The 26805-nt window shown below is 49.0% G+C and overlaps 5 protein-coding genes and 2 non-coding genes across 7 annotated transcripts; 5 read left to right on the top strand and 2 right to left on the bottom strand.

Moving 5' to 3' along the window:
* Positions 1 to 616: 616 nt before the first annotated feature.
* On the bottom strand, positions 617 to 2309 carry EI90DRAFT_3021559 (uncharacterized protein; the record flags this gene model as incomplete). The annotated part of the gene is made up of 4 exons (XM_039057672.1): positions 617 to 1375; positions 1443 to 1662; positions 1722 to 2170; positions 2226 to 2309. 4 exons carry the CDS (start codon positions 2307 to 2309, stop codon positions 617 to 619), a joined length of 1512 nt encoding a protein of 503 aa, XP_038909147.1.
* Positions 2310 to 3537: 1228 nt separating this feature from the next.
* EI90DRAFT_3134392 (uncharacterized protein) lies at positions 3538 to 4184 on the top strand (the record flags this gene model as incomplete). The annotated part of the gene is made up of 3 exons (XM_039064666.1): positions 3538 to 3810; positions 3870 to 3929; positions 4005 to 4184. 3 exons carry the CDS (start codon positions 3538 to 3540, stop codon positions 4182 to 4184), a joined length of 513 nt encoding a protein of 170 aa, XP_038909148.1.
* A 2131-nt stretch (positions 4185 to 6315) lies between these two features.
* Positions 6316 to 7371, bottom strand: EI90DRAFT_3147411 (uncharacterized protein; the record flags this gene model as incomplete). Its single annotated transcript, XM_039065528.1, has 4 exons — positions 6316 to 6808; positions 6862 to 7038; positions 7101 to 7227; positions 7281 to 7371. The coding sequence occupies 4 exons, from the start codon at positions 7369 to 7371 to the stop codon at positions 6316 to 6318; spliced, it is 888 nt and encodes a 295-aa protein (XP_038909149.1).
* A 743-nt stretch (positions 7372 to 8114) lies between these two features.
* EI90DRAFT_3086331 (pyridoxamine 5'-phosphate oxidase-domain-containing protein) lies at positions 8115 to 8955 on the top strand. The gene is made up of 3 exons (XM_039062193.1): positions 8115 to 8529; positions 8583 to 8641; positions 8703 to 8955. Exons 1-3 carry the CDS (start codon positions 8251 to 8253, stop codon positions 8815 to 8817), a joined length of 453 nt encoding a protein of 150 aa, XP_038909150.1. The 5' UTR covers positions 8115 to 8250; the 3' UTR covers positions 8818 to 8955.
* A 185-nt stretch (positions 8956 to 9140) lies between these two features.
* On the top strand, positions 9141 to 9233 carry EI90DRAFT_t255. Its single transcript has one exon. It is a non-coding gene; the product is annotated as a tRNA-Leu (tRNA).
* A 2246-nt stretch (positions 9234 to 11479) lies between these two features.
* EI90DRAFT_t256 lies at positions 11480 to 11553 on the top strand. The gene has a single exon. It is a non-coding gene; the product is annotated as a tRNA-Ala (tRNA).
* Positions 11554 to 24544: 12991 nt separating this feature from the next.
* Positions 24545 to 25310, top strand: EI90DRAFT_3021563 (uncharacterized protein; the record flags this gene model as incomplete). The annotated part of the gene is made up of 2 exons (XM_039057673.1): positions 24545 to 24880; positions 25047 to 25310. The coding sequence occupies 2 exons, from the start codon at positions 24545 to 24547 to the stop codon at positions 25308 to 25310; spliced, it is 600 nt and encodes a 199-aa protein (XP_038909151.1).
* Between the last annotated feature and the right edge of the window lie 1495 nt (positions 25311 to 26805).

The following is a 26805-nucleotide window of genomic DNA, read 5'->3' on the forward strand; positions in this document are numbered from 1 at the left end:
CGGCCTGGGCCTGTTAAGCATAAATATTAAAATGATAACATAATACACTCTCAGTTCCGTTGTACGCGAGCTGAGGAAAGACAAAAAAAAAACCAGAAATTCTGCTTTATAATATAAGCGAGCGCGCTGAATAGAGCACAAATTACATAGTTTGGTAGCAAGAGTACCAAGAATAGAAACACGACACCGCAACCTCAACAACGTGAGTCGTCGCACTGTATGTCAAGCCCGGAAAGATGTCAAACAGTGGAACCAGGGCCTTAAGCCATATGTGGAGTCGCCGGAAGTCGAGCCACCGACAACTGAAGAACCATAAAATACGGATGACGCGAAGTATGGCTAGTCTAGGAGTCACTGGCCTAGCTGAGCCAAACCAGTCGATGCACGATGCAAAACATGCCACTATAGAATATCTACTTCAGGCAGAAAACCAACGCTAAAGTTCGCGCCCCTCAGGCTGGATGGCATGTGCCTGCCAGCTTGTGCAAGAAGACGGGCTTGGGCTGCGCAGGGAGGAACGACTCAGAATAAACCTGCCTAGTATTCAGAATGAAGTCTTAGCCCTAATGGGATTATGGGACGGACCAGTAGTTGTTACCGTACTACAGCATTGGTTTCACGCGATCCCGAACTGCAAGATGCGAACTTGTCCATGACTAGTAACAACAACCCGCCCAGTCCCATCATCCAAAGAAAAGTCTGCACAATCCCTGAAAGCGTCCACTATATCTTCAGCTCCGATTCTCGCTCCCCTTCGAGTAGACTCTTTATCATCAAATGGTCCAATATCACTTAATTTGAATGACGAATCATCTATAACGCCGCCACTGGCATTAAAGAGGACGACTTGCTCGACCGACGATTGACTCCTCCATGCTAACCATAGCCCTCTTCCGCTTGTCGGAGAAGCCACAACATCGAGGAGAAAATATGGATACATACTGGTACGAATTTGAGCTACATAGAGAGTGGTTTCGGTGAAACTGCCAGTGCTCGGCAGGTTATTTGGGGAGCGAGTACGGAGAACAGATGATTTAGGGGAGTACCCCGGTGAGTCATAGACGAGGAAATGGTTCAGGGTGTCTACGGTTTCCGTTATTTCCTGTTCGTGAATGAGGATGGAGATAGGCTGGGAGGGAGGACTTTCACGTTGCGCTGGATAGGGAGCACAGTAGGGAATGATGACGGCGGAGCTCCATACTTTGTCTTCAGGACAGAGGGCAGCAGAAATATGTTGTGCTTGGAATACCCTTGCTTCCCCTGGTCGAGGTTCAGTGTCCCGCGCGATTTCAGGCAACGCAAAGATGTTGATGCTCAGAGGCTGAACTATTATGACGCAATTACTAAGGACTTCCATCGCCAAACATAGGCCATACTATTCGATGGAACTATTGCATGAGTTTCGTGGTCGAGATGAGAAGTAATGATGGACTTTAACTGACAGGTTGAGCTGCTGCGCCTTGAAGTTCGACCGTCACTTGACTCTGATAATTGAACAGATACCCTCCGAGGCGAAACCTCCTATACATCCCGATAAGGTTTCCACGAAGAATCTCCAACCGACCAGGGAGTTTGCCCTCAAAGATCTGCTCGTAGGTGGCTGTTGGGCGTCCTCCCCCATCATCACAGAAGGCCAGGTTGTACAGGGTGATGCATAAATGTCTGGAATAAATTAGTCATTTAACTCACACTTGGAAGAAAAAGAAATTGAAGAACGCAACCGGTCTGAAGTGTGTGATAGAGCCATTGTTGCGCGAGCCCAGCCGTCACTGTTAGGAACCGCATCGATAACGGTCCCCTGAACATTCCAGTCAAGTATCTTCCAGGATCTTCCAAGATCTGGCTCTAGATACCATATCGACACCTCATGGCCACCACTGACAGTCAACAAATACTTTCCGCTGTGACCAGGGATGAAGAATGTGCTATTAACTCGCGATGGTCCTATGTAGAATTGTGTATGTGCGAAAACCCTGGGTGTTACAGATGTCCAGTTGTGTTCTAGACGCGCAGCATATATTGCTGCTCGTTTAAGATCGAGTGCGGATTGGTCAGGTAGAGGGACATTAGACGGTAGCGAAATTGATTGGCCAGAGGGAATTATGTGCTTTTCTAAAACGTTCTTCCACACGGTGTGAAGCTGAGTGACTCTTCCGATACCCTTGCAAGTCTGCAAGTTCAACTGGAAGTGAGCAAGCAGACAGAGTCGTGGATCTGCAGCTCACGCATTGTAGGGAAAGGATATCGCGGACTTCGATATAGCTTAGGATTTCGATCAGCACGTCCAGAATGAGGGTTTGGAGGGACATGACTGGAACGAGGTTGTGTTCGCGTAAAAGAAGGGCCAAGGGGGCTAGTGCTTCGGCACCGAAGCTGGCTACAACTGACCAATTATGTAATGACTCACACGAACCTCTGTAGTACCATTTCTATTCCTCAACGGGACGCGTCTCTTTGCTAAAGTTTTTTCTTTATATGTAAGTTATGTAAGTATATGATGGAATTGCAAAGCACTATCTATGTACCAGTGGCACGATAACTCTCTTTCCTTGAACCCACATAGCATGGATGCAGGACCACATGAACGCTTCTCTCCTTCAAGCGCCCGTGACAGGATGGGTCACGGACGAGCGAATCGGTTGAGATCGATCGATCGGCTGGACGGCCGCCACCGCTGCGTTTGAGGCCATGTCTCTACGGGTGCATGATTAATAATGCCTCAAGCCTCAGTTTCTGACCACACTGGTGCTGAACACTTGGGGAGGTCGGCACATTGTGTACATCTGGATGATAACCAGTTTACATCCGTTTGCTCATTGCCCCTGCTTCAATTCACACCGGTGGTTTGACGGGGAAGGCACCTGGTAGGGTCTGCGGCGGTGTGGTTTTTTGAGTTGTGATTTCAGACGCCGCTCAGCTGTGGGCATTAAACCTGGCGTGCTGGGAATCGACAACCTTGGCCGAGAGAAACACGAGTCAGGATGGGTGGCGTGGCGGGCGAGCTCATTTCACCGCGCTGAAGAGGTGCCGCACCGTCTGCTGAATCCCACTGCGCACCTCATCCCTTTCTCACTCTGAGCGGAGAAATAATCTGGTTTCCCGAAACTACCGACTAAAGGTGGGGAGGTCTTGAGGTGGTCTTGATCGCTGCTCCAGCATCCCTCGGACATGCTCGAGCTGCTGTATCTCGAGTTTATATATGTCATGATGAACATTCACGGAGCCAGCCATTCGAAGTTCATTGGAACTCATCTAGCCTTGGGCCACGCATATTTCCAATACATGAACAAAAAAGGATTTGGAATATTGTATCTTGATTATCTAAACTTGGACCGACTAGGATGAACGACGACTTCTTCGGGAAAATCAATTCCTGAGTAATGGAGTAATGGGTGCATGCTTGCCTATATATCTCGAAAAGGCGAGATTCGCCAAAGTCAATACTGTTGGCGGCGCATAGTCTGTCCGCATGGTTCCCCTGGCTACTTATCGGGCCCACACTAGAGCTTGGTGTGTTGGACCTTTCATTATCGCAACATGGCCCCCGTTCAACTCGCCGCCCCTCTCGCTACCACCCTCAAAGATCATCAATCCCCCAACTTGAAAACTGCTCTCCGTCTCCTCGAAGCTCGTACTTCATACTCGTATGAAACCTTGAAAGTCACTTTGGATGAGTGTTGCACGGATAATTTCACCTGGACTCCACTCCCGGATGAGTCTCTGAGCGCCCTGGGATGGAGCCAGTGTAACAAGTCCAAATTTATCGACACATTCCAGAATGTTATCTGGAAATGGACGAAAAACGCCGAGGTGACACAGCCTAGCCAATCGTGTGCATGCTACTAAGCGCTCACTGATTTTTCATCTAGTACATTATCACAGAGGTGGTAGAAAACGAGAGTGATGTGATTCTCTATGTAAACTTAGGGGTGCGTCTCCTACTATAGTTCTGGCTGCTTTTGCTAAGCCTCTTAAGAAACCATGCTAAAGCATTCTGATTGCAGCACCGGTCTGTCTCGCTCGCGGGCAAGTCTCTCGCTTCCTCACACGTGTTCAGGCTCCGCTTCGACGCTGATGGGAAAATCGTGGAAGAAAAGGACTTCTTGGACAGCAACTATGTACATAAATTTTGGTTGTCGGGGCCCGGAGCCAAATCGGCCGGTCCTGCTGAAGGAAACCGTTAGTGAAGACTTTTTTGCAACTCCTACTTTTTTTTTTTTTTTTTAGTTCCAACGTCATAACATTCAATGTAATGGTATGATGATATCTGGTCTGACTTATCCCAGGATTTGACTTGGTCGAGTCATTGCCAGTGTGAAAGTCAATCGACAATTTGCGCCTAAAATACAATCTAGCCCGGTCTAAGCTAGAGGATGCATCACTACGCGCCATGGATTGTAACGACTCTGGGTTGAGGTAATTCCCGCTAGTAGCCCTCATAGGCTTATTCACAAAACTCGGTCAAGTATCGGAGTTTCTGGACAGAAATAGATCGCTTCCGAGATTGCGGACGGGTAATGTCCACCTTGAAATTGAGGCTGTTACCCCTCTAAGTCCCCTCAGTCGAACTTTGCACGAATAGAATCGTAGTATTTTCAGGGACGTTCAGTCTAGAGACATGGGAAGGAGAGGCAAAAATACCAGCACTTGGGATGGCGCAGAGTTATCACAGGTTGAAACTTGGGGCGTCTTGCGCCCAAGCACTAGGACACCCCAAAGCCAGATTGAGTCAATCAAGGCGCTAATGAATTGTTCCGGAGTAAAGTTAATCATTAGGATACGCTCTCGAAGTTCCTTGATAGGCTCACGACGGGTCTGTGCCGGGGCCCCATGCAGATCCATGCAGATAAAGTGGTATGTATTTACCAAACCTGGCTAGGACGACGTCCAGAAATGAGATGGCCATTGTATGGCCAGACCCAGCAGGCCTGATATACTTATGCCTCAGAGGGGAAAGTGTACGCGCACAAAGAACACCTAGCTCCAGGCTAGGGGGCCAGAAGAGATGACACGAAACCAGCACCGGCTTCTGCCAGCCGTCATAAGACTAAGCCATTTCCAAATCGCATAATTTCTGGGCCACTGCCCCTTCTTCGGCTTGCGGCTTCCCTATCACGGCATGCCTCCCGTTAAAAACTCGCTAGGAGATAAGGCACCCCATCGATGGCCATGAGTTCGTCAAGTTGGATCGTCACGGACGTAAGTGGGGAAATGAAAATAAAGGGTGATTTCTCTATCTAACTATAAGAGGTGCAACCTTGATTTGCTTTTTGCAAGGTCCTGATCTTCTAGCCCCAGTCCCTCACATTGGTGGGGGGGGAGTCGCTTGCTTTCCGGACATGTGTTCGGGTTCCACTTTGCACTTTGACGCTAATGGGGGAAAGTCATGGAGGGAAAATACTTCCTGAACATCAAACTGATGGCCCATGATTTCACGTCGAAGCCTGCAATTGGGGCCAGGAAAATAAATGGACCACTATACGCACGGCCCACCGAGAGGTGTAAACGGCCCAACTGAGTCAATTGGAACCGTCATGGACTCGAGGGTTTTTTGACCGAATATCGAGACTTTGCTAGATGAGTAATGATAGGTCGTCGAGGGGCCTTTACCCTATGTGCCTTGGCACACTGTGGCCGGAATGAAATGAAGATCTAAGAGTGTTATATTCAAACCCTTTGGGAGCGTGGTGTCTCCTTGGGGGGAAGCACTTGTTTCTAATCCTGCATACCCGCTATGAGCGTGCGGATAAAGTTGGACTTTGTCTTTCTCTGAGTCCTCTGGGACGGTGCGGTAGGCGCGCAAGGCCCAGTTGTCGATTTGGTCTCTTTCGTTCAAGTATGTACTTGACTGAATTTGGCCCACACATAAAGTAGCGGCCAGAAAAAAAAAGTGGCGAGGTGAACTAAGCCGCAAGTGAACAAGACCACTTGCTTCAGTTTGTTGAAGGCCCGTAGGCTGGCAACTGTTGTTGCTTCAGCCTGAGAGTTGCAATAATGCATATATCGGACAATGCCATGGAGCTTGCCGTACTCCCCCTGTATTAGCACATAAATCTTTTGTCTGTTGTCATCACAGTATGATAGAGCTGTTGTATTTCAACGCTTCAAAAGGGGAAATTATACACACGGGAGAGTGCCCAAGGCAGCCACACCACAGGCAGCAAATTAGAGTGAGATATAGAGAAAAAAAACGATGCATCGCATCACAATATCACACAACAAACAATGTGTTCCAAACGATGACCAGATCATCAAGATAAATGTGGTTTTCGTGACAAGCCGTTTCATCCATTCGTCATTCGCAGATGCAAGTGCTTAGATCCTATTGGCCTTAGGGGGGTCCTGGATAGGGATTTCGGTGGAGTCGGCGGAGCTTCGATTCGAACTCCTTGAACTATTTCTCGATGGTGCACCAGGCTTAGCCGCATATCGAGGCAATGTCTCAACGGGTTTCGAAATCAAGAAGCCTTTCAACCCAGCCTGTTTCTCCCCTTGTCTTCCGAATCCATAACCGGGATGTGAACCAGGCTCCTGATTTTTTTCGGAAGAACCCGTGACGTTTGCGAAGACGTTTTGAGCGGCACCAAAGACGCCTGAGCCTTTACCAGACATGGCTGACTTGAAGTCTGATGTGGAACGTGGAAGTTCGGGAACGCGATCGCGCCATGAGGTGAGTGAGCGTTTGGTTCTGATGGAGGCGCGGAAGGTGAGGCCGAGGAGGACGTTGAGGATTCCGATAGCGAAGAGGAAGAAGGCGGAGACAAGAGCAAAAGTGCCCACGTGGTGAGAGAGTACAGCAGCGCCGATGCTGATCATAATTATCAGTTTTTGGGATTGAAAAGACGAGTAGAGGTGACTTACAAGATTTGCATAAATCCTAGTATGCCGACACCATGTTGAGTGCCGAGGACAGGGATAAAATTGTCAAGAAAAGACATTGGCCAAGAGATCTCGGACATGAATAGCAGGATGATTTGGAAGATGATGAAAATGTGGTTGATAATAGCAAACATGGATCCACCAGGCTGCATTGGGACACTTGCGTTGAAACCCTAAATTAGCAACTCATCAGCCATAGATGGTAAAACGAGTTGACATACGTGCTGTTCTCCCGATAATCGCAATCAAAAATGTAGTCGGTCCCATTGATGGAGATAGTGCTATTATGTTGTGATAGGTCTGCTGGACTCCGACGAATGGCCGCAATATCCCCGGCCATGGTGACAACTAGAATGGACGTCAGGATACGGCCGCGGTGGCGCGAAAGTGGGAGCACGTACTCGACGAGCTGAAGACGAGAATAAGCGTAAGAAGAGAAAGCGCACGGGCAGCGTTCAATGCAATGAACAGATAGGCTCGTGGAGGTAGCATTATGATCTTCTGGTTGATCGTTCACGGAAAATTCAAGAGATGTTCTAGTAGAAGTGTATGCACGGTCAAGTGCTTTCGAATTATAATGAGAGTCTAGCTGGCACCAGGTCAGACTTGTAAAGAAGTTGAGCAAGCGAAAGGCAGTAGAGGTCGTGTCAACGACGTTAACGAAGGCAAGCGGGGAAAGAGGGGAGTGATGAATCAACTTGCGAGCGAACCAGACTCTTAAAGGGACACAAGACAAAAGACCAAGTGGCAGACTAAGGGTTCTCATGTGTATCCATGGAAGTAGCCTATTGTCCAACGCATGGCCTCGCACCAATTTTCTTATTGTTCTAAATTACAAAACCCCAACGCGAATCGTACCACACCCGAAGCATGTCCATCTTTACGACGCGCAAGCACAGGTTTGGAACGAGCAAGCAGGATGTCTGCAGTGTTCCATTACACGCTTCAGAGAAGTACGCAAAGAAAGGCATCTGAGCAGGAGAACGTTACCACGTGGGCGTGAGAAACTATGGAAAAAAAAATTTTTCGAAGCCGCCTTTGTCCTGTGTTCGCTTTGTTCGCTCTCACACGGGCCCGAACGATCAGGATTACTTGAGAGATTACGCGAGCCACATGCTCTGGCGGACTTTCGTTACGTGGTCTGTCTACTCGGCAGCTTTCTGCCGTGCGAGGGAAACCCTTGAGGATGCAGGTGATATGCTTCTACTTTTCTCTTCGTACTCCGTCGCACGGCAACTGGCTGTCACTAACGAGCGTGCTGAATGGTTAGCACGTAATGCTCGACTACTGGTCGGGTCTCAATCTCTCGGGACACTCGCCACTATAAGGCCGTCAAATGCTACTGAAGTGCCCGGTGCACCATTCGCACTTATGGAGTATTACGCTCCATGTTATCCGAATGGCTCACTAGCTCTCATCCTCGTTAATATCTCACAGAGTGCCACCAATATATGGGCCTCACCGACACACGCCGCTACATTCACAATCCGGGCACCCTTGTCACTGTCGCCAGTATCAAAGCCCCGTGTAGCACTCATCGGTTCAGTCAGTGCTGTGGGACCAGACAACGATCTCGACAGCCTGGAAGAATGCTATGTTGACAGACACCCAGATGCCACCTCGTGGATACCAGGGAAGTCACCATTTCAAGTAAGCCCACGTCCAATCGGCTTTGTGTCGCCTCATATCGTTCCATTGATCAGGACGTCCAATGGGCTCGATTTGATCCTTCCATCATATATTATGTTGGCGGGTTCGGAGGGTGAGTTATCTACTTAACAATGACCCCGAGTGCCTTTGTGTGACCGAATCAACACTTTCAGCGTTCACTATATTGGTTGGATTCCGTTAGATCTATACCAACGGTCAGGAAACGAGGCTTTCACGCCGCAGAGGGAGAATGGGGATTCCTATCCATACCTTTTATTGGAGCAATGATAGCTCGAGCCCGAGAATGCAATGGCACGACTGGCATGAGCCAAGTGGTTCTCGTCTCCACAGCCACAAATCAATGACCCGAACCCGCAGCTCAAGATTTTGAAGTTTCCCACACGTACAAACACTACTGTGAAATTGGATGTCATGTCACTCGATCTCAAACGAGCAGAATTAACCGCCTCGAAGCAATGAACGAGGCGATTATAATTTTTTGTCTTGATGTCCACACTGCCTGGAATTGATTTTACCAAGAGGCTTGGGTCATATGCCCCAAGGGTCGTGTTGGTTTTCCCTAGTCGTCCCCCAAGGAACTCTTAGCTGCGGGTGAGATGGCCGAGTTGGTCCAAGGCGCCAGATTAAGGATCCCTATATTTCTGGTCCGTTCGCGGGCGTGGGTTCGAATCCCACTCTCATCACGCGGGATCTTTTTGTTGGCGCCGGTCAGCTGGTCTAGGGCCCACTGTTTTTCTACCTTCGACCTAAGACATTCATTCCTTTGGTTTTTAACATCACAATGGAGGTATTTTGGTTGCACCGTTCTAAATGCTTAGAGGTCGTTTTCTGGAAACAGTAGAGTTTGTCACATCGAAAAATTTCTCCTGAAGGGTGATTTTCTGACTGGTTACCTGTACAGCAGAGTCACTCTCACCTCCCGAAATTACATAAAAGTTGTCACTTTTGCTGACGAAATGTTTTTTCCTTATTTGACCAAGGACCATGTGACTGAAAAGCGAGCTTTCTCCCCCATTACAGCGAAAACCCTGATTTGCTCAAATTGGAAGTTACCCTGATTCACGTGCTGCTGTTGCTCGATCATGTTGAAATGGGATGATATCGAAGTTTGGGCTCACAAAGCCCCACAGAGGGAATGTAAGAGGGGCTAGGTACATGCAGGGGTGCAGCTGAGGAGCATGTGGAAGTGGATTGGCTGTATGCACTTTCCGTGTTAGATCTCTATAACTGATCAGAGTTGGGCTGCAGCAACAGTGCTATGGTGAACTAGTGGCTATATTCTCTGTCTAGCTTGGGGATCATTTCAAGTGGTGTTGGTTTGATTTGGCGTTGTGGAAAGTAGTTTTTTTCTCTTTTTTTTTTCCACATCAAAAATGGCGATGAAGTATTCACCAACTGTCACGGCCGTGCATTCCGGCCTGTTCCCTGCCCGTCCCGATGCCGCCCGAGCCCGTTCCCGCTATGCAAGCATGAGCGCGAGTCCCAACCTCAGCCCTATCCTCCCTGGGGACTCCCTGCTCACTTCCCCACTTGCCCCTAGGCTCCCCTACACTTGGCCAACCCCCTGCTGCTGCACCAACCTTCCCACCCCAGTCCGCCTCCGGCACCGTGCCCAGCGCGACTCCTCTACCCTGCCCACTTGGCCCCTACAGGGCTGCTACCATTCCCGCGCCCGACCCCGGCCCAACTCCGAGTCCGGCGCCGCTACGATACCATCGCCGCTATCGCAGCCCTACGCTCTTTCCTTTATTTATCTGTTATTGTTTGTTTTGACCCTCGGTCATTGCCGGCCACTATGCGGCCAACCCCGCTCCTTATTCTTGTTTGCTTCCGGACCCTTCGGCCTCCGGCCCGGGTCCGCTTCCATTCATTTCTTCCTCCTATATATATCCTGTATGATACTTTATTGTACCTTAGCTCTAATATCGATGTGACCATGACCCCTAAGTCCTGACCCCAACAAGGCAACCCCAGTGAGTCCGAAATGAGGGCCAAGAGACAGCTAGGGGGCACAGCACTCCCTTTAGAGTTGCTGAGGCCAAATGCCCTACCCCAGGCCTTGTTCGCGGCATCACAGCCATTGCGGCCTATAGTGGCCCGCATCAGCGACCTTCGGTGCCGACCCCGGACCAGTGTCTAACACCAACCAATACTACAAAATGCTTCTGGGAGTTTTTTTATAAGTATAGAGCGGACTGGAAAAAAAAAGCCTATGTAACCATTGACTTTGAACATGAAGAAAAAGGCAACAAAGAAAGAAGCAACAGTGAATTGAACTGAGGAGCCACCTTGGCCATAAATGACTGAATAGGGCATACATAGCATGTGGGCCACAACACCCAACTTGCAATCCACTAAAAACAATTGTTCTATCAATATTTAACTCAATGAACAAATGAATTCTATCAGCCCAATGTGACAAGTGGCACGTGAGTCAGGAACAACCTTCCAATTTGAGCAAATCAGGGTTTTCACTTGTTGCACTTTCTACGATATTTCGTTTTTCGCTGTAACTGACCTATTTCTTTCATCCTCATAGCACAGGTGACTCAGATGCTATTGTATCAATATTACCGTAGTTGCTCCTCCAATGTACGGACTGCCTCATTATATATTCATTATTGTTCCCATAAGATGCTGCATTATCTTTGTGTTAATTCTTGAGTCTCTTGATGAGCTGGGGAACAGCCTTGGCAACAAGACCAACATCACCCACTTTGAATATTCCTCTGACTCATCAAGCTTGGGTGAATGCCCATAACTTCTTTGAAACCTTCACAAGCAGTCTGTCTTCCATTACTTACCAGCTCCCTCTCTACTCACTCTCCTATATGAACAGAAAATGTCAGGAACATCAGCATTGGTGATGACTATATCTGCATGACTGCATTCACCAATGTGGTGTTGAAATAACCACCTCAGCCTAACAGGGTGTATGGTGTAATGGCTGTGCACACTGAGTTTGCAATCCAGAGGACTGGAGTTTGATTCCCAGTATGTCCAACTTTTAGGTTACTGTCATATCCATCCATGGCCATCACCCCCCACCACCTCCAGTCCTTCTGGATTACCTCTGCTCCTTCGTCACTGTCAGGGCACACACCCTGACTAGCCTGGACCCAGACCTGCATGTGTGCTCTGCCCTGCATGCTCTGCGCACTGCATGCTCTGGGCCCGGTTCCCATTCCTCATGTGACTTTTGGGTATCCCCAGAAGCTTTCACCATATTGGGACCACTGTGGGAAAGTGAGAAGTTAACCTTCTTCTCACTTTCTTACCCACAGTAGAGTTGTGCCCTGGACAGGGCTGTTCACAGGTTTGGCTGTGGGCCATAGAGAGGGGTCATGGGGACCTGGTGTTCGTGTCTGTTAGAACGCGGGGATTCGGACGACTCCAGAATGGAATCGGAGACTTAGCATGGAAGGACCTCGGCCTCAGCGACTCAGGCGGAGCGCTGTGCCATTGCTGGTTGTCCTGGGGGTCCCTAATTTCGGATCTAGCAGAGGGAAAGTCTCTTGGGGGGGAATTCCAGTCGATTTCGGACTGAGGTTACAAGTTACTAGGTACATTGTATATAAGGAGGGGTCCGGAATCAAAAGGAACAAGGGTAGGACGAAAGGAGACAAAGGGAGATGGAAAGAGGAACAACACTGAGGGTCAAGGGTTTGACTCAATGGTGTTTCTCAAAGGAGGAATGAAGGGCCAAGGCCCAAGGAGGAAGGAAGGAGGTTGGGAGTGGGGAATGGCTAGCTGACTGAATAGGAAGGAAGCAGCAGCCCAAATAGGAATGAGGGAGAATAGCGGAGTTGAATAGGACAATGCAATAGTTGCAAGGTCTGAGGTAAGTCCGGAAAGTCCGAACTCGGAAGTTAAACTCCGGAATATTGGCAAACCTAATAAAATGGAATGAGCTAACCAATACAATGGGTATAAGTGGAGGTGGGGTCAAAGTCCGAGGTCGGAGCTAAGACCGGAGGTTCCGGAGACAGAGACGCGAATGGGATTCCGGAGCGGAGGTCCGGAGTCGGGAGCATAGGTTTTGCGTACTTGTCTGGAAGGTGTCGAGGTTGGGGTCGGACCCGGAATGTCCCGGAGTCGGACCGAAGGTGGTGTCAGAGCCGGAGGTGGGGTAACCTCTTGGGAGTCGGCAAGGAGGAGGTGACGGAAGGGAAGTAAGACTCCGGAAGTCAGGTTTGGAGTTCCGGGAGCCCGGAGCGGAGGTCGGGATTGTATGGATATGACAGTGTCAGGGACAGCTCTGAAAGTGGCAAAGTCCTGGCATGTGGGGGACTCAATGGGATGAGAAGTGGCTATGCATAGCGGTGGCCCTGTCATGGGGTGAGCATCCCCAACCACCTAGTCTGAAGTGGGAATGTGAGAAGAAGGCTACTTCTTTGGTTCCCACTCCAGCTGTTTGTAAGGGATTAACCTTACTTCACTATAATTCTGATTATAGTGATGCTGTTCTTTATTTATTTATTTGTGCCAAGATATGTAAATTACATATATATACCTCGGAGTACTGTACCCACACGACCAATTACCGGCTGAGGTTCCGAGTGTGACACAAAATAGTCAACCGGCTTCTCCTTGTGACGTGTGACAAGCAACCGGAAGAGGTGGCAAGGTTGGTGTGACACCAGCCACAGTGGCGCTGGAAATGTCCAACTGGCAAATTTTCATGTTGATACATTTTACACCAAAAAAACTCTTCCTTGCAGATGGCTTTTGTTTTCATTGAATTTAATCTGATTTCACACAGCCACTTAGGCACCAAAAAAAAAATGGTGTGACAAGGATCATTCAACCGGAAGGTCAGTGTGATGCGTGACAACAGCCCACTTACAGCCGGACCGGAAGGTGCGTGTGATGCGTGACCGGTAATTGGTTGTGTGGGTACAGTAGTTGTAAAGGCCCGGTAGCCTTTACCTCTACCCTGTTGAATATACAGCTCATCAAAGCTTATGTTTAGATGGACCTACTGAGGCCTGAGGCGAACGGGGGAACGGAACGTTACCGTCCCCAAAATAGTAAGCAACCTTTCACTGTTATTATATACATGTGGGGTCGTGTCAGGGACAGCTCCAAAAGCAGCAAGGTCCCAGTGCAAGGGACTCGATGGGACAGGTGTTGGCTATGCATAGCAGCGGTCCTGTCATGGGGTGAGCGTCCCCAACCACTTAGTCTGAAGTGGGAAGTTGGATTATCACTAAAGTGTCAGGGCATACACCCTGACCTAGCCCATACCCGCATCCACACCCGCACTCACACCTGCACCCATGCCCACACCCAGCTGTTGCACTTCCCACGTGTGCCCTGTGCTAGACGCTCAGTGCAGCTGGATGGCCTGGACCTCGGGTCTCAGGTCTCATGTGACTTCTGGATATCTCCAGAAGTTTTCGATCTATTGTGGCCACTGTGGGAAGATGAGAAGTTAACTTCCTTCTCATCTCTGACCCACAGTAGGCAAGTTGTATGTATATACTTGCCTCTCTTCTATATACCATCTCTGACCCACAGTAGGATTGTGCCTTGGATTGGGCTAGCCAGACTTGAGGCTGTGGGCCATAGGGGAGGGTCATGGGGACCCAGGAGTCATCCCCTGACATAAAGGGAAGGAACTACAGTACTTACCTGAAGTGGGAAGTTGAGAAGAAGGCTGCTTCTGTTCCCACCCCAGGCGCTATTATATACATGCAGTTAGGGTCACATGGGGGAGCCACATCATCTCTGCACACAGCTGCACCTCTCTGGGTGTCTCTGCAGGAGATCCTGGAGGTGTGCCACTCTGTAGGTGGGAATGCGCACAGTGGGTGCAGCGGTCAGGGGAGCAGCCTTAGGTGTGTAGTGATACATAGAGAAAAGGGAAGTTGACCATGGAATAGAAATAGAGAGAATGAAGAAAAGGGAAAGGAGGAATGGGGAGTGATAGTGGGGAAGTGGAGTAGGGCAGGGTGGTGCAGGGTGTGGGGTGGGGTCAGGTGAGGTGTGCCCTGACACCCAGGTTGCAGTGGTCCATGTAAACCTCAACTCTCCCTTGGGTGCCCTCCAGAAGGTGTTTGTTAGATCAGGCAGATTCAGATGACTCTGGAGTGGAATCAGAGACTTAGCATGGAAGGACCTTGGCCTCAGTGACTCAGGTGGAGCGCTGTGCCATTGCTGGTTGTCCTAGGGGTCCCTAATTTCAGATCTAGCAAGGGAAAGTCTCTTGGGGGAAATCAAGTCGATTTCGGACTGAGGTTACAAGTTACTAAGTAAATTGTATATAAGGAGGGGTCTGGAATCAAAAGGAGCAAGGGTACTCTGAAAGGAGACAAAGGGAGGAACAACACTGAGGGTCAAGGGTTTGACTCAATGGTGTTTCCCAAAGGAGGAGTGAAGGCCAAGGCCCAAGGAGGAAGGAAGGAGGATGGGAGTGGGGAATGGCCAGCTGACTGAATAGAAAGGAAGCAGCAGCCCAAATAGGAATGAGGGAGAATAGCGGAATTGAATGGAGCAATGCAATAGTTGCAAGGTCCAATGTAAGCCCAGGAAGTCTGAACTTGGAAGTTAAACTCCAGAATATTGGCAAAGGCAATTAAATGGAATGAGCTAACCAATACAATGGGTATAAGTGGAGGTGGGGTCAAAGTCCAAGGTCAGAGCTAAGACTGGAGGTTCCAGAGACAGAGACGCAAACAGGATTCTGGAGCGGAGGTCCGGAGTCGGGAGCATAGGTGTTGCATACTCATCTGGAAGGTGTCGAGGTTGGGGTCAGACCCGGAATGTTCTGGAGTTGGACTGAAGGTGGTGTCAGAGCTGGAGGTGGGATAACCTCTTGGAAGTCGGCAAGGAGAAGGTGACAGAAGGGAAGTAGGACTCCAGAAGTCAGTTTTGGAGTTCCGGGAGCCTGGAGTGGAGGTCAGGATTGTACAGATATGACAGTGTTGCCATTCTTTGAGGGCTCGGATGATTGTGAGCATCTCCTTGTTGTATATTTTGTAGTTGCATTCTATGTCTGTGAAGCTTTTGGACATGAATGCCACTGGGTGGAATGCCCCATCTGACTGGAGTTGGGAGAGGACTGCACCAGTTGCAAAGTTGGAGGCGTCACACTCAAGCCTGAAGCACCTGGAGTCAGTGGGGAAGGAGAGGATGGGGGCAGTGGTGATGGCTTCCTTAAGAGCATGGAAGGTGTGGTCTTCATCTGGGCTTTACCTTGGTTGGGGCCAGCCAGTTGAGGACTCCCCAGACCTTCATGGGGTCCATGGTGACACTTCCCTTGGAGATGACAAGTCCAAGGTAGTTGATCTGCATCCATTCAAACTTGCACTTCTCTGGCTTCAGGAACAGCTTCCTCCTTTGCAGCATCTCTAGGACCTCTCTGACAACCCTCTGGTGTTCCTCCAGGGTAGCAGTGAAAATGAGGATGTCATCCATGTAACAGATGATGACCACTCAGTTGATGAAATCCCAGAGGATGTCATTCATCATGGCTTGGAAGGTCGCAGGTGAATTGCACAGCCTGAAGAACATCACCATGGGCTCAAACAGCCCTCAGTTGGTTGCAAATGCAGCCTTCCACTCATCACCATCCTTGATCTGGATGTTGTTGGACCCCCCAGTGCAGGTCTAGTGCTGAGAAGTACTTAGCACTGCCGAGGCAGGCATGGACATCTGAGATGAGTGGGAGCGGATACAAGTTCTTCACCATGATCTTGTTCAGCTTCCAGTAGTCTTGTACCAGGTGCAGTGACCCGTCCTTCTTCTTGACAAAGAAGACTGGGGCCCCCATTGGGGACTTGGACAGTCATATGCACCCATTCTGCAGGTTCTCATGCAGAAACTCGTCCAGCTCCTTCTGCTCCGGCTGTGAGAGTGGGAAGGTCTTCCCCCTGGGGAGCTGTCCGGACCCGGACCCACATGTGTGCTTCCACCCCACATGCTCCGCATGCTGCATGCTCTGGGCCCGGTTCCTATTCTTCATGTGACTTCCGGGTATCCCGGAAGTTTTCACCATATTGGGGCCACTGTGGGAAAGTGAGAAGTTAACCTTCTTCTCACTTTCTTACCCACAGTAGCCTTGTGCCCTAGGATGGTGTCAGGGATGGCTCTGAAGGGGTGGGGTAACGGTGTAACGCTCGGCGCTAACAGCCCAGACGGCAGTGGGGTGGTGAGACTGTATAGTGGGTAGCCCTCACTCAGGCTGGCATCCCTGTGTGGCTTCTTAGTGTTATGGAAATGGGAAATTCCCATTTTTAGCCTCTTATGGCCTCTGTACAGTATATTATCACGCGACATGTAGATAATAAGAACTTAACCAACAACAATCATGAAAATCCACACCTTGTTAATGTCATTGTAAAGACAACTGTCAAACCTCTGTTACATTAACTGTAACACTATTTTGATGTCATGGCCACTCCCTGCACCTGGACACTATAGAAATGGGCCAATTAGGCCCCATTTTTATAACACTTAGGCTGAAGCAGGAATGTATTGTTATTAAGATGGAAAGCTAAACTAGGTTGAAACACTTGCCTGAAGCGGGAATGAGAAGAAGGCTGCTTCTTTCCCACTCAGTGAACCTATTTTTTTTTCCTTCTTTACTCCTTAGTGTAAATGGGAAGTTGTTACAATTATTCCTGAGACCATAAAAAAAGGTTCACTGAGTGGGAATCAAACACCCGCAGCCAAAAAAGGCTGTATAGCCTCAGCTCACACTTGTACCGCTCCACTACAAAGCACCAACTACAAATTGCTATAGAAGTATTATATGAAGAGTTAATTTCTGCACATGCTTGGGTTGTTGATTTCACAACCCTCAAGGTGCTCCCAAGTCTCTATGGGTTGGGTTGGGTATAATGACTGCATGTGTCAACACTAACAATTACATTGTGCAACCTCTATCACTGTGTTTTGAGGCAAAATATCCAAGGCAATATCCAAGCTCAGATACGAGACTTTGGCAGTATCCATGTTAAATCTGAGTTGGGATATCCATGTCCCTTACCTCAAATTTCCCACAGGAATATCCATGGTCAGATACTTCCTGGATTTCACAAGCTGGGGAAATCTGCGAAATATTCAACAATGCTTGAGCAAAATCCTGGACATATCCAGTGCTGCATTTTGAAGATGCATGTTTCTGGGTCGACAACACACTTACGTATGGTGTCTAACATAGTACTACCTGTATAACTGGCTACCCTACTGACATTGGTGGATTGACTGGTATGACTCAGCACATGACTGGTTCTCATGGGTGTGTGAAAGAGGATGAATGGCTTGTAAGTGTTTTACAAAAGAGTCTTCCATGAGTGCCTGATTTTCTGCATCTTGGGTTAGTGCTCAATCCTTGGCAAGTCTGGAACTATTGCTCTTCATGTCCCATATCATCCAGTGATTGCTGAGGTTGGGATACTCTTCTAACACCTCTGGATTCCCACTTCTAAACTTATTGATGATATCCAGGCTCTCTACCAACCGCGCCCTCAAGTGCCACTGCCCAGATCTTGGGAGGAGAAGGTTCTACATCTGTGTGACTCAGACATGTTGAAGCTTGAGCATTTTATAGTAGTGAAATCGTACAAGCTCAAGATACACTTGCCCACCATAAGCAACTCTAGTACCTGTTGCATGCTGTCCCTGCATACTGACAACCTATCGCTAGTCACCGCATCCGGTTTCGGCATATCATTTCAAACATCTTTTGGAGCCAATCTCCTGTTGGAATGACTGTGAGTATATGCTGCATGATTGCATGAGCCATCAACTCTTGCAGGCCTGATGGCTTGGTCAGAGTGAGTGTCATATCCGTGCATACCCGACCCCAACCTGACTTCCGGACCTCCACCCTCTTCACCTCCGGAGTCATAACCTACCGCTGCCGTTCCGATACTCACCTTCGGTCTTGGCAACACACCTCCTCACCCCCCCATGCCACCTCTACTCCTCCTCCTCCTACTCCACTCCCCCTCTGCAACGCCTCCACCCTCCCGTAATCCTCCTACGCTTCCCCCGTCCGCTCCGATACTCGCCTTCAGACCTGACAACCCTCCTCTCCGCCACTCCTTCCCCCTTACCTTTCCCCTCTCTCCTCCCTCTGGTACTCCTCCGCCACCCTTCTGCCAAGTTACAACCTTCCGCTGCTGTCCCGTACTTCCTACGCAGACGCCGATTGTATCTTTGCTCCGAGCCTCCGTCATAGTCCTGACCTCGGACTTTGACTCCACCTCGGTGTAGGAGAAATAATATTCAAAGAATAAAACAATGATCTATCAGAATAGTCAACGAACAGGTGACAAGTTCAGACGTTTAACAGATCTCATGATCTTTATGAGACTGGACAGACATTAGAAGATCATTATAAAATATCTACACCCATGTAGTATGAGATTTAATCTACTACAATCATGCCTAGAACTTGACATAGGTGTAATATTCAAAGAATATATCCCTACAACAAGAAAATAGCACATAGACGGCAGAATAAGAAGGAACATTGGGAAAGAAATGTAAATATCTCGGGAACCAGTAAACTTTTGACTGTAATCTTTTTACCATCTGGAAGGACTGTTTCTTAACTTTATCCACGGTTTTGTTTCATTCTAAAAGCTTCAAAACTGACGGAGATATCGCTCAAACGGCGAAACACCTTATAATTCATATATATTTATTTGCTAATTCTTACAAAAGGTAATGTGACTCAAGGGAAATATATTGGCGCCCGGGAGTCTGGCGGACCGAATACCATATGATAGAGTATTCCCCGGCGCGGGCGGACAGTTTTTGATCGCATCAGAAGAGGAGAAAATGCTAAAAAACCGGATCTTGTATATTTTCCCATGATTCATCAAAACTTTTTGATTTTAAGCCCAAATAAATCGGAACAAAGGAATGATTGATGATCTGGATCTCGGATCATAAGCATGAAGTGATTCAGAAGTCCGCGGATCAGTTAATTAATTGGGAAGGCTCTAGAACATTAGTAATGATGTGGCTTCACAAAAAGGGGTCAATTAGAGAACAGTCTAGAAAGTTCCTTTATAGCCGAGTCATTTCTAAAGATAACCGTTCGTAATTAAGGCGGTGTAGAGCATAGCTTCAGCGCTACAAGATCCCGCTGAGATCGGCCCAAAAGACAAAGAAATGAATTACTTATTGCTGAGTCATGTCCTAAGTCCATTATTAAGTTTACACAGCCCAACCCCCTATATCATTCTAGAACTATCTATAATACAAATGTAGCACATGTAACTAGTGCGAGGCGTGGGAGTAGAGAGGCCTCTGAAAAGCATAAAAGGCCACCGCTTCTGCCCCCTCTCAAACCTCAGGTAGAAATAAAAGTTTAATTCTCCTCACCAGTGGTTGGTTCGTTTGCTCCAAAAGATAAAAGCAAATATTAGTTGTTAGCTAATATAAAACTAACACGTCACTCTAAGCGTGAGTTAGGGTCAGTTAGACACAGCTGAACAAAAGTGTCATAGTGAGAATTAGTGAGAATTTGGTGGAGGGACTTCTTAATTGAATAATCTCTCAGCAATACTTGGTTATCACACCACAGGAGAAAAGTGAGCGATCCTGAACCTGCTAGATAACTAGCACGCACTCTAAGCGATAGAAAGAGCAGTTTGGTCACTCCTGTATTGAGTAACATTTATTGCGGAATTATTTTATTAGCAGTTTTCCTTCAGTAAATTATCAGGAAAATCACATCCTACTGAAAAGTGGTAAATATAGGTGTAATATTGACTAGAAATCATAGTAAAGTCAATATAGAATTTTATCCGTAGACGATCTATACATCAGGTGAGATCGTTGGGGGGTGTTTATTGTTGTTTAGACAGTGAACAATCATATATTTGGCAACCAAAACACGGTCAGTACGCAAATCAGCACAAACTCTAATATCGTTATTGGACGTAGGAAACTGGTTACATAAGGTGATCCAGCTCTGCTCCTTCATCGGTCTTAGTCCATTGCATTGGTGACCTCATACTACATAAACACCATTGCCAATATCCCTCGGACTTTCAACCCCGCTTCCGTAACCCCCATAAGCTCCGCAACCCCTGAGCTTTGCGGATCGCCTTTGGCACTTTCGCCGCTTGTAATGTATCTCTCACGTTTACCCCTCATCCCTATTTGGACTACTGCTTCTTCCCATTCTAGCCAGTTAGTCATCATCCCCACTTCTCCTCATCCTCCTGCCCCTCTGGGCCTTGCTCTCCCTACCTCCTTTCAGACGTATCACAGGTCCTTCCTTATGACCTTTCGGTACCGCTCCGCTCCTTCTTCCCTTTGTCCCCGTTCGGACGTCTTCGTTCCGATTCGGTTCCCCTTTGTTTCCTTGTGCTTTTGCCCCTTCCATTATATATATCGGCGCTTGTACATACTCGTGGGTTCAGTCCGAAATCGACCTGAAATGCCCCCTAGAGACTTCCTGCTCACCTACTGTGAAATTAAGGACCAAATGGACAAACAGCAATGGCACAGCGCTCCGCTTGAGTCGCTGAGGCCAAGGTCCCTCCACGCTAAGTCTCCGATTCCACTCCGGAGTCGTCTGAATCCGTCCATCTCTAACAGCAAGGAAGATGCTCCGGATTGGGTTTCAATGGGGAACTGGCAGTTGAACACCAACCCTGTGCAAGATTTCTCGAATTCCAGCTCCTTCTGCGTGCTGATGGACTTTGCATGGTTCGTGACATGCCCAACCGCTCAAGGGGGCCCGATATTGAGGGCTGGTTGTCACTCTCCTACCATATCCTGGTCAGTCATAGTCTCAGCTCCGACTCATTGCGGAATAAATATCTCATGTGCACCAAAGATGGATATGCTTAGGTTCAGAATAAACCAATATGTTGGACTGTATGTGGAGGTGGTGAAGGCAAACCCCTCGTTCCAACATCAAATCCATCTTCCGAAGAGCGAGCAAGTCCCTGTGTGGGACTGTTATAGGAATGGAGTCTCTCGTGACCGTGTCAACTGAATGCCAACCACAGCGGGTCCCCCTCATCCACATCCTCCCATCTCTTTCTTACATTCTCCCCGTTCCCCCCCTTCCTTATACACTCACTCCATGCTAAGCTTTCCCTTATTGGGTTTTGGTGCTGGCCGGATTATTTATTCCATTTTGTGAGACTTCTCGTGATCATTCATATTCAATAGTTAGTGTCATGTTCATGTACAGCTACAGCCAAGAAAGACGGAACTTAATGAATAACACACTCCCACCTTCTGTGCAACAACTGTAAACCTCCTTGTGCCAACATTGTAATGTCTGTGTAAGGTTATATATGTCTCGGACACCATCTATATGGGTCATCCCTACCGAGGTTGATGACTCTAGCCATGGATCATCAAGTTCACACACGACTCATCTCAGGTATGTGCGAACATCTTCTGTTATGACTCACATCGCTTTCCCAGGTACTGGGCTCTCATCTGTCTCACCACATGGTGAGAATCTGGTTAACTCTATAGACGGATTAGTACTCGATACAAGCCTGTTCCGTTCATCGCTGGTACGCTCTTGTGAGTGCCAAGTAGCTGCTGATCCCACAACGTGTCGTTCGACCTATGAACGACTAACCCCTCCATCACTGGTATGCTCATATGAGTGCCAAGTATCTGTCAACCCAACCTCAAGAAGCTCCCTCAAGGAGCTGGAATCCCACTCGTTGCTGGTATGTGAGTCTGGGTGCCAAGTACCTGTCAACCCAACCTCAGGAAGCTCCCTCAAGGAGCTGTTATATCACTCGCTACCAGTATGCTCCCTCGAGCGCCAAGTACCTGTTAGCCTCCTGCCCTTGACTGGTCCAGCTTGGGATATCCCCTTTACTTGTGATCCTATACATCCGCTGTTGTGGGGACAACTCCGTGTACCGCAAAAAGTCGGATTCTGCGGAATTTGGTCACCAACACGCAGTACATATCCGCTGACGCTCCCGATACTCATTCTATCACTATCCAACACTCCATACACTCACTCCATATTTTTCCATATTTTCCCCATCATTCCCGACAACCCCAAGCAAAATTCCCACACCCAACCATGCCGCCAATTTCACCCCCTCTCCAGACCTCCATACCCACACTCACAACCCAGCCGTTTTTCCACCCGATAGTGATGCTCTACCACCCTTCTTCACCCCCGGAGCATTTCCCAGAATGGCAATCCCATACCCGGATGGTTCAGCATGGAGTATACTCTCATGTGGTCTTGACAGCACCTGTCAATGGCCACATCTCAAGAAGTACTGCACCAAATGGGACAAATAGGGGCTCGTTGGAAAGCTGGAGACGAGGAGGTTGCTGACGGAAGGATGGGCGGGCGCTGTGGCTGAGGAAATTTGTATCCGGTGCGACTACTGGACTTATCTGGAGCTCCAAATTCTTATGACGTAAACCAGCGTGACTGGACAAATGACATAAAATGGACAAGCCTGGTATCGAACCCAGGACTTCTAGCGTGCATCCATACACTACTCGCCTGTTATGCCAGGGGGGGGTACCCCTTCCCTGATGGTTTGGGAGATCACTTGATCCCTTCCTCCAACAGTGGCGAACTGTTGCGGAGTTAATTTTCACAATTTCCATTTCGGACCCGTTATCACATATTCCCCATTCATTCATTTTTCTTTTATTGTTTCTTTGTTCCCAATTGGATATTCATCATTTACGGTTGCCTAACGGCCCGTTTACATTCCCCCATGCCATTCATTCCATTTCAAACATATATAAACTAGATAACAGCTTGTACATAACAAGTTAGTACTGAATAGACCTGTGAAGGGACAAGCAGAAGTTGCATCCAAGTGGAAAAGATGCCATCCACGACCCTAACGCCCCCTCTGAGTTAGTTGCTTACATCTAAGACCCCTCTTATCAGAATCCTCAGCCTTGATGTCCAAGAGAGACATAGGTGAGTGTTTGTTTGAGGTTATAGCAGACCTGGTAGTGCCCCAGGACCAAAACCCGGCCCCACGAACCACACCTGCGCACACTACCACCCTCCCCCTTCTCTCTGTCTCAAGGGCAATAGACCCGTTACACCGCACACGGTACGCTCACATAAGGAGCACCAAGTATCTGTCGCAGCAGACTCCCATTCACCACGAGGTCCCAGCTTTCTGTCAAAAGCTCTAAGGTTATTGGATGATGCTCATTACATGATTAGGCCACCCTACATACACGAGGTTGACGATTCCAAGTCGTCTATAAGGATGGAAAGAAATGGATTACTGTCAGGGGACGGACCCTGGGTCCCCATGACCCCTCTCTCTATAGCCCACAACCCTGTGTGTAGACAGCCTATCCTAAGGCATAACCTGCTGTGGGTAAGGAAGTGAGAAGAAGGTTAACTTCTCACTTTCCCACAGTGGCCCCAATATGGTGAAAACTTCCGGGGATACCCGGAAGTCACATGAGGTGGGATCTGGGGTCGGATCATGCGGCATGCAGTGCAGGAAGTGCGTGGGAAGTGGAGCGGGTCCGGACACGGGTCCGGGTCCGGTGTCAGAGTACAGCCCGGTTAAGTCCGGACTGCTTACACACAACTGATGACACACCTGCCCCATACCTGCCCAGCCTGATCATCATCCCCGGACTGGCACAGACATTTGTTATATTTCCTTCTGCAGAGTGGCCCCGCTTCGCCAGGTATACTGACTTTATCATTCCCTGGGTAGCGAGTGAGGAAGATAACTTTCTTCTCTCACTTCCCCTCGCTGCTCAGGTATGTTGTACATAGTATATACAATGATATGACCTCACTTCCCCTCGCTGCTCAGCTGTAATCCCTATCGCAATCCGCTTTGCCGGGTTCCCCCATTGAGACTGATCCTGTCCCCCTCGGCCTCAGCTCCAGCGAAGGCTCGGGATCCCTCGACTTAGAGTCCGAGCAGCTCGGTACCTTGACATCCGGGCTAAGTCAGGGTATGTGCCCTGACAATTACCCAGAACCCATTTCTTTAACATTGGTGCCCCAACCCCGGTGCGACTAGATCACACCATGCCACTAAGGATGCTGGCTCAATCAACGCACAACCATGATGCTTTGGCGTCATCCACACAAGACACCCTCTCCTACCAGGTACCTGACTCTGCAGCAACGTCTCCCCCATGGGGTGATGTGCGAACCTTGCCCAAAGCCGTTCGGAGGCGACGAGATCTCACACTCATCATAGAGGCCATCAGAGAGTTTGTGGGTGGAGTTTTCAATGATCCCGACACCCCTATGACCAAAATCTGTAATTGGCAGAGAATCATGCCAGCCTGGCTCGAAAGAGAACTTGTCCCCGATGACAGTGCTAAGCCAACACTGCAATATCAGCTCATGCCCCTGCAGGTGAATTCGTTATAGACCCACATGGCGATTTCTCACTCATGCTGGCTGAGAAGGGCTGGGCATCACAGAAGGAATTCGATATTGTATGGCACTTCCTTGACCAATGACTCAACGCCTTCGAGAAGCACTGGAAAATTCCATAAAAAGAGCTGTCGACCCTTCACAGGAGTTTGACGAATTGCGACTCGGTGGTTTCAGGCCAGCCAGTGTGCCACATACCACTTTCACTGATCGGGAATCGGTTGAAAGGGCTTGGTCTGCAGAGATTAGGCCTACCTGCAAGTCGACCCACGAGATGTTGGGTTGGGAACTAAACAGTCAGTGTGAACCAGCAGTCGACGAAGTCACCTTCATACATCAATGCCAGCAGCTGCCAATAGAGCTCCCTGCTCCCAGGCCAAGCATTAACGTCGCTGCAGCTATGTTATGAAGGGATGAAGGGACCGTACCAATGATGGACCGTCCTCATGAATCCTATATGCTCCACGATCCCAAGAAGGATCTGGACTATGCAGAATTTGTTCAGGGCCTCAAGGGCAGAAAGACGGAGGTGGGCCCTGCCGATGAGAGGTATCAGAACGATAGGTACAGACCTGGGCCCAATACGGGTCCCGCCTGCTCATTGTTTCGAGACCCTTTCACTCCCATAAACCTCGGTATGGAGCCAGTTAGATCTGGACCCCAACCTTGGCCACAATATTGCTGAGGTGATGAACCACCACAACCGCCTGCTCCTCCAGACCTGCCTCTACCCCAGGGTGGGCCACCTCCACATAACTATCTGCTGCCTCCGTTAGGAGGTCAAGCAGGTGCGCCCCCTTGTCAGGGCATACCTGCCTGACCCGGGCCCACCCAGGTCCACCCGGCCACACCTCACCCACTGCCCCACTGCCCATCCTTTCCCTCCCTCCCTCCCTCCTCTTTCTTTCTCTCTTCTCTCCCTTCTCTCTTTTCTTTATTTCATTCTTCCCATCATTCCCCTCCTGTTTATTCTTTCTATTTACACGGACCACTTTCCTTTGTATCAATGTACTATTGACCTGCCCGACCCAGGCTCCCCAGATGGCTCCCCACTGTGCCCAGCACACACGCCTGCACCGGATGCCCTTGGGATCCCCCATGGGGACACCCGGATGACTGCGGTTGTCTCCGAGGATGACGTGGCATCCATCATGTGACTCAAGCCGCATGTACATAAATGTACCTGAAGTGGGAACTGAAGAAGTAACCTTCTTCTCACCTTTTCCACTTCAGTCTAAGTGGCCAGGGACAGCTGTCCCATATCGGGCCCGCCAGTACACATGCCCGATCTACCCCCCGTGAGGTCCTCAGCACCGGGCGCTATACCCGGACCCCCTCAACCCTGGACACGTCCCTGACACCCCTCCACCACCGCTCTTGCCAGGGAGTCAGGCAGGTGCGCCGCTGCCACCGCCCCCGCCTGTGCCAGGAGGTCAGGCAGGGGTGCCTCCACCTCCACCACCTCCAGGGCCGGGTGCTGTAATTCCTCTCCAAATGCCAGGAATCAGGCCATACCTCCCATTTGACTGGATGCAACCTTACGTTGATTGTAAGTACACTACGTCAGATTTCCCCAAGTTCAATGGCTTGATCGACAGTTATATAACCTGGTGCAGTATATGTTGAAAGACACTCAGTGGCCTTCACCCAAGAAATGGCAGGAGTCCTGCCTGAGAGGTTCAAGGGCAAACTCGCGGACTGGTGGACTACTGTCCCAACAGCCGACAAGCTGTGCTTCACTCAAAATTGGGAGGCTCTACACAGTTATATATTACACTACTTCTTGACACCTGCATTTATCGACAAAATATGAGAGCGTTACCACTCGTGTCAATACAGTAAAGGTGAGGGTCACATGAGGGAGACACCACTCGATTTCGTGACATGCAAGTTGCAATTATTGC

Source organism: Cantharellus anzutake (assembly GCF_015039405.1).
Source record: "Cantharellus anzutake strain C23 chromosome Unknown EI90scaffold_118, whole genome shotgun sequence".
NCBI lineage: Eukaryota > Fungi > Basidiomycota > Agaricomycetes > Cantharellales > Hydnaceae > Cantharellus > Cantharellus anzutake.